The 18430-nt window shown below is 37.1% G+C and overlaps 2 protein-coding genes across 3 annotated transcripts; both read left to right on the top strand.

Moving 5' to 3' along the window:
• Window positions 1–268: 268 nt before the first annotated feature.
• dmac2 (distal membrane arm assembly component 2) lies at window positions 269–4027 on the top strand. The gene is made up of 6 exons (XM_056241638.1): window positions 269–414; window positions 1256–1452; window positions 1627–1707; window positions 2839–2978; window positions 3343–3505; window positions 3716–4027. The coding sequence occupies exons 1-6, from the start codon at window positions 397–399 to the stop codon at window positions 3912–3914; spliced, it is 798 nt and encodes a 265-aa protein (XP_056097613.1). The 5' UTR covers window positions 269–396; the 3' UTR covers window positions 3915–4027.
• Window positions 4028–5105: 1078 nt separating this feature from the next.
• sirt2 (sirtuin 2 (silent mating type information regulation 2, homolog) 2 (S. cerevisiae)) lies at window positions 5106–17797 on the top strand. 2 transcript variants are annotated; one of them, XM_056241635.1, is made up of 16 exons: window positions 5106–5255; window positions 5419–5465; window positions 6269–6320; window positions 6398–6508; window positions 6714–6755; window positions 9333–9439; window positions 9532–9588; window positions 12389–12457; window positions 12570–12699; window positions 13858–13917; window positions 14295–14350; window positions 14439–14515; window positions 14885–14936; window positions 15030–15097; window positions 17178–17244; window positions 17354–17797. In XM_056241635.1, the coding sequence occupies exons 1-16, from the start codon at window positions 5246–5248 to the stop codon at window positions 17486–17488; spliced, it is 1140 nt and encodes a 379-aa protein (XP_056097610.1). In that variant the 5' UTR covers window positions 5106–5245; the 3' UTR covers window positions 17489–17797. The 2 variants fall into 2 exon arrangements, with proteins under 2 accessions (XP_056097610.1, XP_056097611.1); XM_056241636.1 differs by having other exon boundaries at window positions 5117–5255; window positions 5384–5465.
• The last annotated feature ends 633 nt before the right edge of the window (window positions 17798–18430 follow it).

Raw genomic sequence — 18430 nt, 5'->3', positions numbered from 1 at the left:
ACACAGAGATCTGATCTCACCCAAGTCAGACTGGGATTACACGAAGAGACAAAAGCAACTTCCCCAAGTATTGGTGGGAGAAACAGAGCTTTTCTCGAAGCTCCCAATCAACTGATCCAATCGAAATTATTCACTTAGCTCACAATACTACACGGTGGCGACATCTGCTGGTCAAAACATGTAAGTGCAAACTTACACACACCACTGATATATACATGAGACAATTAACTAAGTTACTACTGTTCTTTTTTATTATACAAATAAGCCAATAAAATGTCTACATTATAAAACTAATCCAAACTCGGTTAAAAAGTATGTAGACATTAGTTCATTGGGTTCGCTGAGATCGCGCCTCCTAATGTCAAATCTCTGAAATGACAGAAGAACAAAACAAACATGGCGGCCTCCTTGCTGGTGAGTTCTTACTGCCCTGCGAGCATACATTTCGTTATTGAGGAAATTGTTGCTGTTGTATTTCTCTCCACAACACCACCAACACCAACGCCAAAGTGTTACATTACAATTTGGTTCATTTTATAATCGAGACACTTGTGCATAGTTCTATACTACCAAAGAACTAGCAAAATGCACCATGTTACCATGTTTATACCATGGTAATGTAATGTTTTGCTGTTGTTTTGTACCTGGTACCATGGTGTTATGAAGTAGCTACCTAAAGTGTAATGTCAAGGAATTAATTTATTCGATTCAAATTCAGGAATTAAATCAATTCCTGAAGCAGAATTACATAATTTTAATTTATGAACGTAGAATTTAAAATAAATAGGCTATTTAAGAAACTGCTTCAATATTCATATTTAATGTCATTTTCAGTATTAATTAACTTACGCATAAACATATTAATCCAGCACCACATATGGGGTATTTTCAGAAATATTATATGCTGGTAATATTCAATGTTTGAAATGCCAGCTATAGAAATTAATTCATCTCATGTTCCAGCTCATGAATTGAAAGAAGGCTGATTGTTCAGAATTATAATTGGTAACCTTTATACATGTCCTGGAACTTGCATTATATATCACCGTACCGTACAGATCTATCATCCATGAAGTACTTTTGTGAGGGCTAAATTCATGCTACAGTTTCACATTCTATATATTATTAGTCTAAGTTTCATCAAGAATAATTTGTTGTTAGCTGGAATGCTTTTTAATCTGAAACGTGTTCATCTTCTTAGTAGCATCATGTTGTAAATGATCTTTCTGTCTCATATATTGTCTCTGTATATAAGTCCCATGGCATGCGGAGATGTTCAGCACACACGTGTGCGGCTGCTGCTGTTGCTGTCAGGAGGGGTTTGAGTTCAGCTGCTCCTCCATCCGTCTTCACCAGGCTCTTATTAAAACTCAGTCGCTACTTCTATGATGTGGAGCACATTGTAGGTTGGAATGACTGGGCAAGGACGAAATTGGTCCGAAGCAAGAATACGTAAGTGCCAGTGTGTGTGTGTGTGTGCTCAGATGTGTTGTTTATGTTGTCTTATTGCCCAATAGAATATTTCACTGTAAAAGAAGACCATAGTGGCTGTATAGCGTCTCTATAAACAAATCATTTTTTATTTATTTCTGCTGAAATTTTGACTTTAAGGTCTTTTTTCTGTAGGTTTTTTGGTTATGCACAGCAGAATTTTGGTGATAATGTAGGAGCGGCCTATTATATTCTGACTCTCAGAGGGAGCTTCAGGTAAGAGTCCATGATGTGATGCCCCTTTTTTATATCTTATTTTTTTAATGTCTGTTAATCAATTAAAAACTACATTAAAATTACGGTTTTTTATGATAGTAAATTTTTTTATTTATTTTTTATTTTTATGGTACTAAATTATATTTATACCGTAGTTATAATCCATTTATTAACTTTTTGAGCATAGGCCTGAAAATGAGATGTCCAACTTAAACTGTGGTAAATCTTGGATGCTTCGGAGCACAGACTTAAGTTGGGTCTCTTTTTAAAGAAGACACTTAGCAGTGAAAAAAGCTTTTAAAAAAAAACAAAAATGTATAACAAGCCATGGATTTAAACAAGTTGTCTTCCAAAATTGAGTTTTATATGTGAGAATGAGCTTTCAGTAAGATTTTGTTTGTACCAAACAAACGTTTCCACTTGATGAAATTCGCTTCCCATTAATTTCCAATGCGGTCATTTTTGTACAAGTGTGACTCTCTTTTTCATTTAACCTTTTTGAATAATTTTTTTGTTCACACATAGCAAGTGCCAAAACCTTCTAGCTTTCATGCCAATCTAATGAACTAACATGAACATGACATTTATTTTTTAAACCAACATTAACAAAGGTTAATAAATTATGTTGTTCATTAAATAAAATCATTGTTAGTTTATGTTAGTTCATGTATTAACTTATGTTAACAAATGAGACCTTATTGTAAAGTGTTACCCTTGAAATTAAATCCTTGACTAGTTTGACTTAATATTTCATAATTATTTCAAACAAAACTGCTTAATTACTATTTGTCTGCCCAATCAAAATCATGTGGTGCAGGGAAGAAGGCAGGAAATGAGATCATAGAGAAGACCTGCAGAATGTGTGTCATGGACAGGAAGTCCTTAAAGGGATAGTTCACTTTTCATTTTGAAGTGAACTATTCCTTTAAAATAATAATGGTATTGAAATGAATGGTATACAAGTTTGTATATGAAATATAACAATATGAAACCAACATAAATGCAGTAAGTACATATAAAAGAACTTAGCTTTTTTTTAAACTTGATATTAAATATATTTTTGGACACTTTTATATGTCATTGATCATAGAACGTTTATGAAGCCATCCAGCAAGCCTTGTGTCTCTCTAGATTTGCAGGCCAGTCTGAATGGTTTCGTCCAGACTCGAGAGGAAGATTCAGCTATGACTTCATGAACACACCTGACGCACAAATAGAGGAAGTGGATCTGAGTGGCACCATAATAAACCACAATGGACTCGACAACCTTGGTAATCAACTTCTCCTGATGTCTCAGCCTTTGACTAGTCAAGTATGAAATCCTTCCTTATTTTGAAGCCAAATTATGTTTCGAGATTCAGACGGCAAAGCAGCAGCTAATATGGTTTCTGTTCTTGGTGTGAATGGGCCTTAAGCCAATGTGCTTTCCATTCTTATCAATAAACGCTGTTTACATCTGTTCTAGGAGTTGTCATGATTGACGTTGAACAGTATAGACGTAGCCAACAGAAAATCCCTTCCTGAATAAAATGGGAACATAACATGAAGATTCTGAAGTGTTCAGCTGCCAGTAAAACATATGGTTGTGGTGTATTTTTGTTCTCTGGCTCACTCAAACTAATTGTCTCTTCTCAGTAAAGCAGAATAAACTCCAGAGTCTCTCTGTGCGAGGATGTCCTGAAGTGGACGACTGGTTTCTTGCACGTCTTCATGTCTTTGGAGAAAGTCTGCTGGAGTTGGACGTGTCCCACTGCCCTTGTGTCACTGTAGGAGGTCTCGCTGCATTACAAAACCTCAGGTGATTTAATTAATCTGACTTATGCCCGAAAATACTGTTTTAGTAGTCCTTTGGTTAATATTTCAGTCTGACATGTGTCCCTTTTTTTTTTTTAGGACAACAAATAACCAAATCATACCCTGTATGTTTTTTTAAACCTTATTTTCTTTGTTATTTGAATCATTTGAATCATTTATTGTGTTATTCCCCCCCTCTGCCTTTACCCCACAGAAAGCTACAGCGTCTGGATATTTCGGGACTTGCCCGGCTTCAGAGTCCAGGCCTGGTCCGGATCCTGCTGGAGGAGATGCTGCCGCACTGTCGGGTCACTGGAGCTGAATACGAGCAGGGCCTGATCCAGCCAGACACCCGAGAGCCAACAGAGGAGGATCATGAAGCGTCCGCAAACACTGCAGTCAGACATATATAAACTACATGGCTGAGTTACTGTGTTGCACCCATGTATGTTCTGTGTACTTATATATAACTGTTGTAAAATACATTGTACTTTTGAGACAGACACAATAAAGTTTTATGTGTAAATGTTGAGAACTTGTTATTATTTATTCCATATAAATCGCTGATTTCCCACTTGCACTTTACTTACAGTCTACTTACCACAAAACCACTGAGCAATGTAAGGTAGCTATGGGATAAGGTTAGGACGCAGTTAGTCAACAAGTACATGGTATGTACATGCAAAACTGTAAAATAAAGTGCTACCACTTTCCTTTATGATACAGCACTGTGGTGGTACATGGTAATACTATGGTACCATCCATAAAGGTGTTGAGTCTAAGTCAGGTGGAGTAAATCCTGTAATCCTTTTTATGGAGGTGTGAGGATATTAGATCTAAGTGTTAGAAAGACTGAGGCACAAGCAATGGAAAGGTGGATGAAGAAATCTCGCTATAGGTAATGTTTTTCTTTCATGTAAATATTTAAACAATAGCGACTTTCAATCAAAAAAGAGAAATATTAGACTTAAAAGTTGACTTTACTGTTTATAACAACTACATTGTCATTGAAACAAATGTTTTGAACAAATATAATATAAGAACAAATCATTAGTTTCCACCCGGAAGATCTGATCAATAAATTGCAGATAACTATTATGTAGAAATAATATAGAATTGTAAATAATGGTAATTTTCACGATAGCCGATCGAACTGGGTGTGCACGCGAGGTCCAAAAGCTGTCTCTAATTGGTCAGATCAGATGGGATAAATAAATAAAAATTAAATAGCTATACATTTTCAGTTTCATTATACAGGTGTAAATGATTTATAAATGATCGACACTTATGAGAAGCGTAGATGGCATGTCATGTGATGCGTGTTACTTTTCTCTTCACTGTCAGGAAGGACCAATCACACTAGTCGTTTGTAATCGCTGGATCCGTGTTTTAGTTTTATATCCATTACAAGGGCGGATTTTCATTTGTCCGGTACCAAATCCTTTACATTAATGCATTTAAATTATCGTACTTTTAGCTAATATAAAAATATAAAATATAAAATATAAAAATACAAAAATATAAAAACCGGCATGAGATTTAAATGGCAATCCATGAGCCTCCATGCGCCCTCTTGAGGAACAACAGTATGTGCCATATTAAACATTTTCTATCAACATTAGCCAAGCCATCCAAAGAAATATTAGCGACGCACACAAGCAACTGCCCCTTTAATAAAAACAGTACTGTCATCTCTTAACTTTATGTGTTTTGGAATTGTATAGTACTGTTTGAAAGCGGATAGATGTCTGAAGGTAATAATGATTATGCCTTTGTATAAATGGGTGTTGTCAGATCCAGTTAGCCTTTAGCAAAAGAGAAAGCTAAGTGTGTATTGGAAGTTTTTCGCTGTTTGTGTGATTGATATTTGTTATTATGACAGTCACATCAGTGTGATATGATTTTTGTGTCCTGTAGAGGTTTCTAAAAGGGCAGAAGAGGAGGCTGAGACACCAGATCTCGAGGTAAACAAAGATACAATCGTGAGTTGTTTTAATAGAGATGCATGTGTGTGTTAGTATTAATTATACATGTTCATTATACCAGTCACACGACACTAAAAATATCATACTCATCAAGGCCATATACCACAGTAATACCATGTAATTTGGGGCTTTTAAAATGCTAAAACACTTTTTTTTTGGGACCTTGTAAATACATTATATGAAGTGCTCTGAATTATTTATCGAAATACCATGGTATTACCACTTTGTGCCATCACTTTACCATGGTAGTGCTACATTATTATTATTATTATTATTATTATTATTATAAATATCAACATTATTATTGGCCTATATTTTTTCAGTGGTTAAAAATAAAGTAAAAATTAAATAATAATAATTAATTTAATTAATAAAAAGGTTTGTTTTACACAATATGTACTAAAAAATTGAAATTGAAAAGCTGCCAATAGAATTTGAAACTGACATGAATGAAACTAATGCATCTGTTAATCAAGCAGGCATCGTTATCAACCAATGCCAATAATTAAAAAAGGCCAAATTTCAGCCGATATATTAGTATATCAGTCATATTTTTTTAGTGTTTTTTCTTTCACAAAACGTGTGTGTATGTATAGGAGATGAATATGTTAGACAAACATGAGACAAGTAAATTTAGCAAACATCCACCATGTACAGTTCACACTTTATTTCTTACTGCTACTATATTATTAATAATTTTTTTAAGAGTGAGTGTTGTTTTCTATTATTGGAGTGGATTGGTAATCTCTGTAATTATATTTTTAACTCTTTTTTTCTTGCAGGGTCAGTCTGAAGACAGCAGTGACGAGGGTGAAGCTTCGGGAGACACTGAGAGTATGTGTCAAGGAATTTTTCCTTTAAGTACATCTAAAGAGCTCATGTGATCTTGGCTAAAGTTAGATGTTTTTCAGTGGATTTCCTGCGCAGTCTCTTCTCGCGGACTCTTGGTCTGAGTCCTGGAGAGAAAGTCTTGGATGAGCTGACCCTGGATGCGGTCGCCCGCTACATCCTGAGTGACAAATGTGAGTTGACTTCTCAGATGAGGGTGGTAGGTGTGAAGTGTGTCATTTTTTCAATGTTAAAATACTCTATTATATTCCATTATAACAACTATAAGAAAGCCAATTGAAGGTTGGCTTCCTGAACAGTGTAAACACTGTGGTGCTGAGAAATGGCTTTGTTTGAGGAGTCGGTTGTTCAGGAAGTTTGATGTGTCTGTGTCAACAGGCAAGAACATTATCTGTATGGTTGGAGCTGGAATATCTACATGTAAGTAAATATCTTATCATAAAATGCGATTAAATTAAACATAGTTGTTTTTAAATAGATCATATCCTGATTTGTTAAAGTCCTTTTATAATGACAGAGCCCTTTTAAAACCTCTGGCCTATGTTTCTTGCATTAAAAACAGTCATAATTTAGTTTTTTAGATAATTTCCTATCACTAATCCTTAGAATTAAACAGGCTATAGTACTTGTAGTATTTTCTGCTGCTGTATTTTATAGAGTCCTGGGGGAAAAATAAGAGACCGCTGCAAAATTATTGGTTTCTCTGAATTTGCTGTTTATAAGTATGTGTTTTAGTAAAATCAACATTTTTGTTTAATTCTATAAACTAGTGATAGCATTTATTCCCAATTTCAGATAAAAATATTGACATTTAGAGCATTTATTTGCGAAAATAATAATTGGTCAAAATAAAAAAAAGATACCAGACCTCAAATAATGCAAAGAAAACAATACAGATTGTTTCAAAGGAGCTTTACAGTGATCAGAAGATTATGATTTAATGACACACAAAAAAACTTCAATTCTTCTTTAAATCAAATCTAAAAAGACAATAGTGTAATTGTTTAGCTGAAGTCAGTTCAGTGTTGATTCAGTTTGGTTCAATAACTCATCAATTATGAAGTGAGTTCAATTCATCTATAAAGCACCTCTGGAGAAAACAGTGATGTCATCGTCAGCTCAGTTCAGTTCTCATCCAATAGCGTCAGTGCAGTCAAGTCCCTAATATTGCCAGCAAGCCAGAGGCGACAGTGACAGAAATGTAGGAGATTGGGTTGGCCATGACAGGGTCTTGATCTTTCTGCAAATAAATGCTATAAATGATAATATTATTATTTGAAGCTCGGAATAAATTTTATCAGTAGCTTATAGAATGAAACAAAAAGGTTAATCTTACTCAAACACATGCATACTGTATAAATAGTAAATCCAGATACACTGATCATTTTGCAGTGGTCTCATTTCTTTCCAGAGCTGCATGAATATATTCTGTAGATGCAAATTATTTGTGGTCATACTATTTTATTTTTTAAATGTATTTATTATTGACTTCATTAATGACTATTTTACTAAAGGTACACTGTCACATTTGGCCCTCTAGTGGTTAAAAATTAAAACTACATGCATTTTGCAGAAGAACATTGTTTTGGTTGTGCTTCGGCTCTGCGTGACTGTGCGGATGAATATTATTCTTCTGCTAATAAAACATTCACTACTAGGCTTAAGAGATATAACCTGTTTAGAAGGAAAGCTGACTACCTGAAGACGTTACTGTAGCTTTACCCATTAATGCTTTACAATGAACTCTGCTAGGTAAGGGTTAATGCCCGACGAGGTGTCCATTGTCAGGTATTAATGGACGACGGCGAGGCGTGCGCGTGGGACGTTTGCCTTCCCCCGAAGTCCATTAATACCTAGACAATGGACACCTCGAAGGGCATTAACCCGCTTATACCATAGTCACTTGCCAAATAACACATTTTTAAAACATTAGTTTATATTTTAATTAGTTTTACAATCGAAATCTAAAGTTTTTACAAACAATAACTTGGTTTCCCTGGTTGCGCCTGACGGTTTATTTAGCAACCGGAGATATTTGTAGTCCGCTCAGCTCGGAGAACGCCTCAGTTTAGCTAACTTACGAGCCAGAAAGTTAACGTATTTTTTTTCATGTAAGTTAGGCTTGTCTAGTCATGGGCGTTACACTTTCGGTTTTTTTTTACCTATAATTAAAACGCACAGGTAGGCTATGTATAACGGCTAACTAGATGTTTGTTTTGATACATTAATTTGTAAACGGATACTTTGACTGCCTGTTGCTATGGTTACTCACAGCTGATGGCATTTATTTATTAATTTCGAACGGTAAACAGTCAGTTTCATCAGAACTCCTTTACTAGGTGTCCTCTATCACTTTTTAATGGACACCCTGCAGCCAATCAGAATCGAGTATTCACCCGGACCATGGTATAAAGAGCTACATGGCAGTTTATCTGTTCAATAAAACACCGTACTCACCTGTTGAGTAATAAAAACACCATCTCTGCATCGCTTCTACAACATTTCAGATCCCTCAGTTCTCGCCATCTCTGAAAAGCCAATCCAATGTTGGTTCTTGTTTTATTACGAGCTCTGTCGCGTTGCCTTTTCACCAGCAGACGCTCCTCTGTTCGGCGTTTGTTTAAAACGGGCGATTCCCGGAGTTTGGAGATTTACCTGCTCCACATCAAGCTTTCTCACTCGCTGTGACGACTAACTTCTGACACTCACACACCAGACACACGTCAAAGTAGCCGGAGCAACTTCTCTCTATTTATGGATATGATGAGATTCGCACGGGCGAGTAACATGTTCGCAATTTTCCCGTAAAAACCATCATGTCAGATCTAAAATATAAACACTTATAATTGCTTACCGTAGTGAATTAGGTTAAGACAAAAACACGTTTTGGAAGAAGGATTGACGATGTATTGACTCGTTTTTTAAATTGTGTTAATTTTGAACAAAAAAAGTTACATAGTGTGCCTTTAATTAACCTGTAAATTCTTTATAATTTAGCTGCTGGAATCCCAGATTTCCGTTCTCCTGGCACTGGTCTATACGCCAATCTGCAGAAGTACAACCTGCCTTACCCAGAGGCCATCTTTCAGATCGACTATTTCAAGGTCTGGTTGTGATTCTGAAGAAATCCTGCTGTCTTACTCTCATTGTTTGTCATCTAAGAGGACATAAGTCATATTTGAAAGTCTTTTTCCAGAAACATCCGGAGCCCTTCTTCGCTCTGGCCAGAGAGCTCTACCCAGGACAGTTTAAGGTAGTTTATGAATCCTCTCTCTTCTCTTTTTATACTCCTTTGTCTTGAATTGTTTGTTTTTTCCTTCAAATGGAAAAATCCTGCAAACTTTACAGTATGGTTTCATTTGTTAACATTAGTTAACTACATTAGTTAACTTAAACTAACAATGAACAATACTTCTACAGCATTAGTTAATGTTAATCTCAGCATTATTAAAATCAAAAGTTATTTAAAGTGGGTAAATGTAAAAGACCTTCATCAAAATTGTTTGAATATGCCACAGTTACTGCAGCAGTTGGTGCCATGCCATATACATCTATAAATATATGAAGTGTGGTTATTGTAGGTGAAAAGGGGTGAAGTTTCAAGAGTTTTAGAGCATGTTAAGTCAAGTCAAGTCACCTTTATTTATATAGCGCTTTTTACAATACAGATTGTATCAAAGCAGCTTCACAGTGATAACATGAAAATAATACAACAGTTTGTTTCTAGAAGAAAATTGCGTCAACGTCCACCTTAAGTAAGGCAGATCAATAATATTGTTGAAAATTAAATCTCCCCAATTAAGCAAGCCAAAAGCCAAGGCAACAGTGGCAAGGAACCAAAACTCCATCAGTGACAGAATGGAGAAAAAAACCTTGGGAGAACCCAGACTCAGTCGGGGGCCAGTTCTCCTCTGGCCAACGAAGGAACAGTGTATGATTCGGGCAGCATTACAAGTCAGATTGGATCGGAACATTTAGAGTATTTATTTATTTCCATCTGTTTGGAAGTCGAAGTAATCACGCCGGAATGGAGACGAGTTGTTGAGGATCAGAGTCGATGGCTGTCGTGTCGATGAGGCCTTCACAGGGCTGATGAGGCTGGCACTTCAGGATGATTTGGGATGGGTCCAGGCGCAGGTCCACCATAGAGGGTCCCTCGGGATAAACAGAGAGACTAATATTAGCGTAGACGCCATCCTTCTTATGATGTACCAAGTACATCAGGATTTACGGGACGTGTTCCCAGTTGCGGCTGATCTAAACTATGCAGCCTAATTTTGAATTGAGGAAGTCTATAATGTGTTATGTGTATGCTAGGCCAAAGAGATGTGTTTTTAGTCTAGATTTGAACTGACAGAGTGTGTCTGCTTCGTGGAGAATGTTAGGAAGATTGTTCCAGAGTTTTGGTGCTAAATAGGAAAAGGATCTACCGCCAGCAGTCGATTTTGATATTCTAGGTATTATCAACTGGCCGGAATTTCGAGAACGCAATAGACGTGAAGAACTATAATGCGTTAAGAGCTCGCTCAAGTACTGTGGAGCTAAACCATTTAGTGCTTTGTAAGTAATCAGCAATATTTTAAAATGTATATGATGTTTAATAGGCAGCCAATGCAGTGTTGACAGAACCGGGCTAATATGGTCTTATTTCCTGGTTCTGGTAAGAACTCGAGCTGCTGCGTTTTGGACCAGCTGTAGTTTGTTTATTAAGCATGCAGGGCAACCACCCAGTAGAGCATTACAATAATCTAGCCTTGATGTCATGAACGCATGAACGAATTGTTCCGCATTTGTCAATGAGAGCATATGACGTAATTTAGATATATTTTTAAGATGGAAAAATGCGGTTTTACAGATACTAGACACGTGATTTTCAAATGAAAGATTGGTATCAAAGAGCACACCCAGGTTCCTAACCGACGACGAAGACTTAACAGAGCAGCCATCAAGTGTTAGACAGTATTCTAGGTTATTACGTGTGGAAGTTTTTTGTCCAATAATTAGAATCTCAGTTTTTTCAGAATTTAGTAGTAGGAAATTACTAGTCATCCAATTTTTTATATCGGCTATGCATTCCGTTAATTTTGTGAATTGGTAAGTTTCGTCGGGGCGTGAAGAAATATAGAGCTGAGTATCATCGGCATAACAGTGAAAACTAATTCCATGTTTTCTAATGATATCTCCTAATGGTAGCATGTACAGAGTGAACATCAACGGTCCTAGTACTGAGCCTTGTGGTTCTCCATACTGAACTTGTGATCGATAAGACATCTCTTCATTTACTGCTACAAACTGATAACAGTCAGATAAGTATGATTTAAACCATGCTAGTGCAACTCCACTAATGCCAACATAATTTTCTAGTCTATTTAAAAGAATGTTTTGGTCAATAGTATCAAATGCAGCCCTAAGATCGAGTAACACTAATAGAGAGATACAACCACGATCGGATGATAAGAGCAAATAATTTGTGACTCTAATGAGAGCTGTCTCGGTACTATGGTATGGTCTAAATCCGGACTGAAAATCCTCACAGATATCATTTCTTTCTAGAAAGGAACACAGTTGTGAGGATACTGCTTAAGGGCACCAAACGTGCCTGAAAGTTTGAAGGTTCGCCATAGGGAAACAATAGGGCCCTTCACCCCTTAGGCTTGGGCCCTAATAAATGCTGTAAAAACATATATTGCTCATTTTTAGTTTATGTAAGTAAATGCATTAACTAATGTTAACAAATGAGACCTTATTGTAAAGTCTTACCAAAAATCCAGTTTTAGACAGCAGTGTGGAACAAGTTTTTTTTTTTTAAATACCAGTCATTCATTTGCAAGCATAGAATAAACAAATCGAACGAAATAGAGACGTTTAATGTGTATTTGAAATAAAAATTGGCGTACATTGTGATTCCACATTTCATTATTATTATTTTACACATATTACATGGTCTTCTTTGTCATGACATGAGGTCAAAAAGGCACCACATACAAATAATGACCCATCTAATACTGTGATGAATGTAGTTTTGACTGTTGCATGCGCTTTGGTTTCTCCAGCCCACAGTGTGTCACTATTTCATGAAGATGCTGAAGGACAAAGGCCTACTGAGTCGCTGCTACTCTCAGGTAAGAGAGACAGTGTTCGGCTGCATAATTTTTATATACACGTACCGGTACTTTGCGAGCGAAAAAATTATATATATATATATTATACAATTATTATTGTTATTTCTTTCAGAATATCGATACTCTAGAGAGAGTTGCCGGTCTGGAAGGCGAGGACCTGATTGAAGCTCACGGCACATTTCACACATCTCACTGCGTGAGCTTCCTCTGTCGTAAGGAGTTCTCCATGGACTGGATGAAAGGTACAGTGTTGAACACTGACATGTCTCTGTGGTTTCTGGTTTCAGTTTTAAAGGGATACTTCAGGATTTAGCATTAAGCTTTGTATTAGTAGAAAACCTGTAGTATTTTCAAATTACCGTGCTTTCCACCCTCATATCCCCCTGAGACGAGAGATTTATGTATTTTTTGTCTGGAAAAAATCCTCCGATGACGCAGAAATCGTCATTTTGCGTCATCGAAGGATTTTTTGGCCAGAGGCTAAAGACTACAGTCAGTAGTAGGGGCTGTTCCGCATGTTCTCAACCCGCCCATAGAGGGTGGGATCTCACTCACAGAATGTGCACATAGTGTCAGACATCTTTTTTGGAAGCTAAGCTAGCAGGCTCTTGTTCTGTGGAGAAAGCGGAGTAACTTAGTAGGAGAAAGCTGAGTAGTAGGGGTTACCATTCATCCTCTTTTTCCCGGACATGTCCGGCCGTCGAGATCGTACAAAATGTCCTGGATTCAGCTTTTGCTTTCTGCAGTCGCCATTCATTGTTTACATGCACACCTTTTGTTTCAATCTAACTGAATTCATTCCGATTGGTGAATCTGAATGTAGTGTTTACATGAACGCTAAACAAGTGATCAGTTGATGTGCGTTTTAACATTGCTAAGAAAATTCCCGCTCCTCCGTGAGAGATACGAGACCGGTGCGTCTCACAGGTGTCGCTCATCGGTAATCACGCCACCGCCCTCGCGCCGTTCTCCCGCGGCCCTAGCCTCGTCCTGCTCGCCACAGTAAACGTAATGAATGGCGACTGTAGAAAGCAAAAGCCGAATCCCGGACATTTTGGGCGATCTCGAAACACATTTTCGGGCAGACTCATCACGGAGAATCACTAGTAGCCTAGACTTGTTGTTTAACACTGCGCTCCGTTACCGGTAGGCGTGGCCTCCTAGGGCAGCGAAGCAAGTGCATTCTGGGAGTTGTTGTCTTTCATCCACATAAGCCAAAAATACATTTTCTGGCTTTTCTCAGTCTAGAAAGCTCAAAATTAAAAAATAATTTTTTTTTGGTTAAAAAATGACCCATTTTAAATACACATTCATCTTTCCAGAGGTGAAGTATCCCTTTAAATGAGATGTGGGAATGTTGTTTCGCTTCACTATTCTTATTCCATGTTTCTGACTCGCAGATCAAATTTTCTCTGAAGATATTCCTAAGTGCGATTCCTGTGGAACCCTGGTTAAACCTGGTAAGAGCAATCGTCTCTAAGAACAAGAATAATATCTACAGCCTTTTCTTTTTCCTATTAGGATTAGTTTTGGATTCAAGACATAGTTCACCCAAAAATGATAATTCTGTCATCATTTATTTACTCTCATATTGTTCCAAAACTGTATGGTTTTCTTTCTTCCACAAAACACAAAAGATATATTGCAGAATCCCTTTAGCATACAAATGAATTGAATTGGGAATAAAACTATTTTTATGGCATAAAAGTTCCTTAAGTGTGAGGAACAGTCCTATTTTCACTCCGTCATTAAATAGCTTTCCTTGGTGACTCTTGGTCTCTTTTTATATTCTGATGGTTTTAGCCTCTTTGTGGATATGTTTCTCGTCCTTTTTTAGATATTGTGTTTTTTGGGGAGAATCTACCTCCTCGATTCTTCACTTCCATGAAAATGGTGAGGATTCAGCCTATCTTTAAGGTCAAAGCCAGTCGCTCCACATTTTCAGTTCGACTCTTACTGTCATCCCACTGTTGTACCGCAGGACTTTCCTCGATGTGATCTTCTCATCATATTGGGCACATCCCTACAGGTTCAGCCGTTCGCATCACTAGTCAGTAGGTAAGCATGTCTCCAGGTATCCGCTTAATGCTGAATCAATGTGCATTAAATGAAAATGAAAATGAATAATGTTGGTTAATTTTATTTTTCCAACAAATAACATTAAATGATGTGCATCGCATCAAACATTTTTTTTTTTTTTGCAAATCTGAAGTTGTTTAAAACCTCATTTCAGCTTCAGTTCAGTTCGGTTCAGTTCAAGTGTATTGTAATATGCATATTAGTACAGAGTACCACAGCAATGAAATGCAATGTGCCTTGGCACTCTCTCAGCACCAGTCAATAAATAACAATTAAAATAACTTTAAAAACATCCAAGGACAGTAAATATAGTAACTAAGCTCCTTAAATGTATTGTCTTCTCTTCAGAGTGTCAAACAGCTGTCCTAGACTGCTCATCAATATGGAGAAAACCGGACAGGTCTGTAATTGCTCATCTAATTATAATAGACATTCGAATGAAACAAATTTGTTTTATAATTACATTCTTGCATTACGTGTCTTTCTCCAACAGTCGGAATTTGGCACGGGGTTATTCGCTTTTGGAGGAGGAATGGACTTTGACTCGGATAAAGCCTACAGGTGAGGCCTCCGAGTGTGGTCCTGGTCAACAGCGTGTCTTCTTGAGGCCTGGAACACAAAGAGCATTGTGAAGTGCTGGACAAAACAAGTACACTGTAAAATCCAACAGTTGTTCAAACTAACCCTTTTGGTTTCACTTTATTTTGATGGTCCCTTTAACACATTCTGTTGACTATAAGTAACGTTGCACCTAATTGTCTACTAACTCTCATTAGAGTGTTAGTTGAGTATCAATAGACTGGTAGGGTTATGGTTAGAATAAGTTGACATGTACTTGCAAAGTTACTTATAGTCAGTAGATTGTCTGTTGGAGGAGCATCACAATAAAGTGTCTGCAGATATTAAGCAGACAATCTACTAATACTCTGATGAGAGTTAGTTGACATATAGTTACTTATAGTCAACAGCACGTTCAAAAGGGACCATCAAAATAAAGTGTTACCACACTTTTTAGTTAACTTTACTTGATGTCTAAACTTAATTGTAAAAATCTTGTAATCTGTACTATTCACATACTACTCCTTGTTTACCCCCAAAAAAACCAAAACAATGATTGGTTTGAGGAAAGTACAAAGTAATTTTCCACACATATACACTGCGTATATGTGTGGAAAATTACTTTGTACTTGTGATGGCGCAGTGGATAAGACACATGCCTATGGTGTGAGAGACCCGGGTTCGAATCCACTGTGAGACACCAATGTGTCCCTGAGCAAGGCACTTAACCCCTAGTTGCTCCAGAGGCTTGCGACCTCTGACATATATAGCAATTGTAAGTCGCTTTGGATAAAAGCGTCAGCTAAATGAATAAATATAAATGAAAATGTAAATATACAGATAGACTGAAGCATATCTCCATCGATTATGCAGCTGACGGACCCTGAATTAGGCACGTCTTGAACTTCCAGGTCGCAGATTTGGGTTCCTGGGCGCCAGCATGTACAGAACAACAACTCACTCAATCTCCAATAATGTGGACTGTTCTCGACATTCCTTAACCTGTAACCAAGAAGACACACAGCTTCCTCAAGCTTGGATTTGGCCAGGCTCTAACTATAAACCGTAGTACGGTGTACATTTTAGGACATCCTCAGACCTCAGCCATATGAAGACAAGGCATCATGGACAAAACGGCATTGCGCCTCAGACTGAAAAGCTTCAGGTCTCAGAAAAAACAATGTCAGGTGTCAGGTCTCATACAATTAGGCATCAGACGAAACTGCCTCAGAAAATAAGGCATCAGACATAAAGGCATCGGGCGAAACGGACTCAGACTAATGCCTAATTGTCTGATGCCTAATTGTACGAGACCTGACACCTGACATTGTTTGTCCTGAGACCTGAAGCTTTTCAGTCTGAGGCGCGATGCCGTTTTGTCTAATGACTGAAGCCTTTTAGTCTGGGGCATGATGCCTTGTCTTCATATGGCTGATGTCTGAGGATGTCCTAAAATGTACACCGTACTGGAGAGTCTCCTCAAAACATCAAGATAATGTGTTCTTTCTCTCAAGGAGAGGACACTTTGAAACAACACCGTAAAGTAAAGCTTTAACTGAGAAATGGTCCCTTAAACTATAGACTTCAATGGCCATAGTTGTCAGGGTACCCTAGAAAAGCAGATGGATGTATTGACATGTTAAATAAGTCCATAATTCATTTCTGGAAGCCGGGCTAAATGAGCAAGCACTGTTACTGCATTCAGATATCAAATACAGACATTAGAGAACACATGAAAAGAACATTTCAGTAATCACACTGGTAACTTGTTCTATAACAATGTAAAATCTCATAAGCCTAGAGATGTCATTAAACTCATTTGATATTTAGATGGAAAAATAGTGATTAATACCTTGATTATAATCACTCATTAGATATACATTTAAGCAGCAGTAGATTCCAGATTTTCCCCTTCAACTTGTATATACAGTACACCATTATACCCCACTATTGATTATACCAAAAACATAAAATGTCTTAAGTATTTCTAAACTTTTCAAATGGCAGGTGGTGTGAATAAGCATTTAGACACGTACATGTATAAGTGAGGTTTGCGAAGATTGACTTTATTGATCGTTCACAGAGATGTGGCTCACCTGAGCACCTGTGATGACGGCTGCATGGCTCTTGCCGAACTGCTGGGCTGGAAGGTAAATACAGTAAATATTCACATGCAGATCTGACATTTCATTTAAATCAGTAAAATGTTTTCCTTCTTAAAGTGTTTGTTGCATGAGATGTCAACCTTTTTGGTTTCAGGCAGAGCTGGAAGAGATGGTGAAGCGTGAACATGCTTTGATTGACACCAAAGATGATAAAAAGAAAGATAAGGAAGCCAATCAGAGCTCCAGAAGCACTGGGGCGGAGCCTGGGAAGGCTGACAAGACCGAATAACCAATCAGAGCATGCAGAGGGTTCACATGGCAGCCCTAATAGATCTCCGTAATTCACTCCACTCTGGCCTTCACACTGTCCATCATGTTTTTCTGTTTCTCTGAGCTGTTTTGTCTGTAATAGCAATATAGATGCTATAGAAATGGTACAGAAACCACATAGAGCTCAGACTGGAACAGTGAGACAGATAGACAGCAAACACTTTAGCAGAAGTGTGGTGTTCTGCTTTGGCCAAGGGACTGCTCTGACAAAAACAGTTTGTGAAACACAATTATAAAAAAACATAATGCTTTAAATGTAATTTTTTAAAGCTGACTTGGCTTTATCACATAAGGTCCTGTGATAAGGTCTTGCAAAAGCATATGTCTGAAACAAGCCGCAGCGATGGGGTGTGTTGTGTCAAATGAGACTCACAGGCTAACTTTGGCTGTTTGATGGCTTAAAAAAAGGTATTTATGGGTGAAACACAGGAAAACATGTTGAGGTCACATTTAACTCCCCCCAATTTTTTTTTGTTTACATTTATTCTACATAAAGAAAATGAAGCGTACTTTAAGGACCATGGAGATTTTTTTTGCACTGTGACATTATTTTCATTTAAGCAATGAGTGTTACTTTTAACCCCTTTTAACATTGTTTTTACTTATTAACTCAAATTTAACTTAAATTAAATAGAATTTATAGAAACGTACAAAAAGCTGTACAACAAATGATAGCATGCTGTATAAATTTGTTACCATTTAAATCCAATCGTTTTTATTTGTTTTTTTTGCACTACTATAATGAGATTTACATTTCTTTGCATTATGAAATGCATTTGCGTTAAGTCTGAGGTAAGTTTTTAACAGATTTCATGACATTCACCATAATTTTAATGAGGGTGTATTTTGTCAATAAGACTTTTCTTTTTTTGTGCAATCATTTTTAGATTTTAGTAGACCA

The sequence above is a fragment of the Rhinichthys klamathensis genome, unplaced genomic scaffold (genome assembly GCF_029890125.1).
Source record: "Rhinichthys klamathensis goyatoka isolate OS25496 unplaced genomic scaffold, OSU_Roscu_1.1 h1tg000657l_1, whole genome shotgun sequence".
In the NCBI taxonomy this organism is placed as follows: domain Eukaryota; kingdom Metazoa; phylum Chordata; class Actinopteri; order Cypriniformes; family Leuciscidae; genus Rhinichthys; species Rhinichthys klamathensis.
The sequence above is the reverse complement of the archived record's forward strand: the minus strand, read 5'-3'. Positions and strand labels throughout refer to the sequence as shown.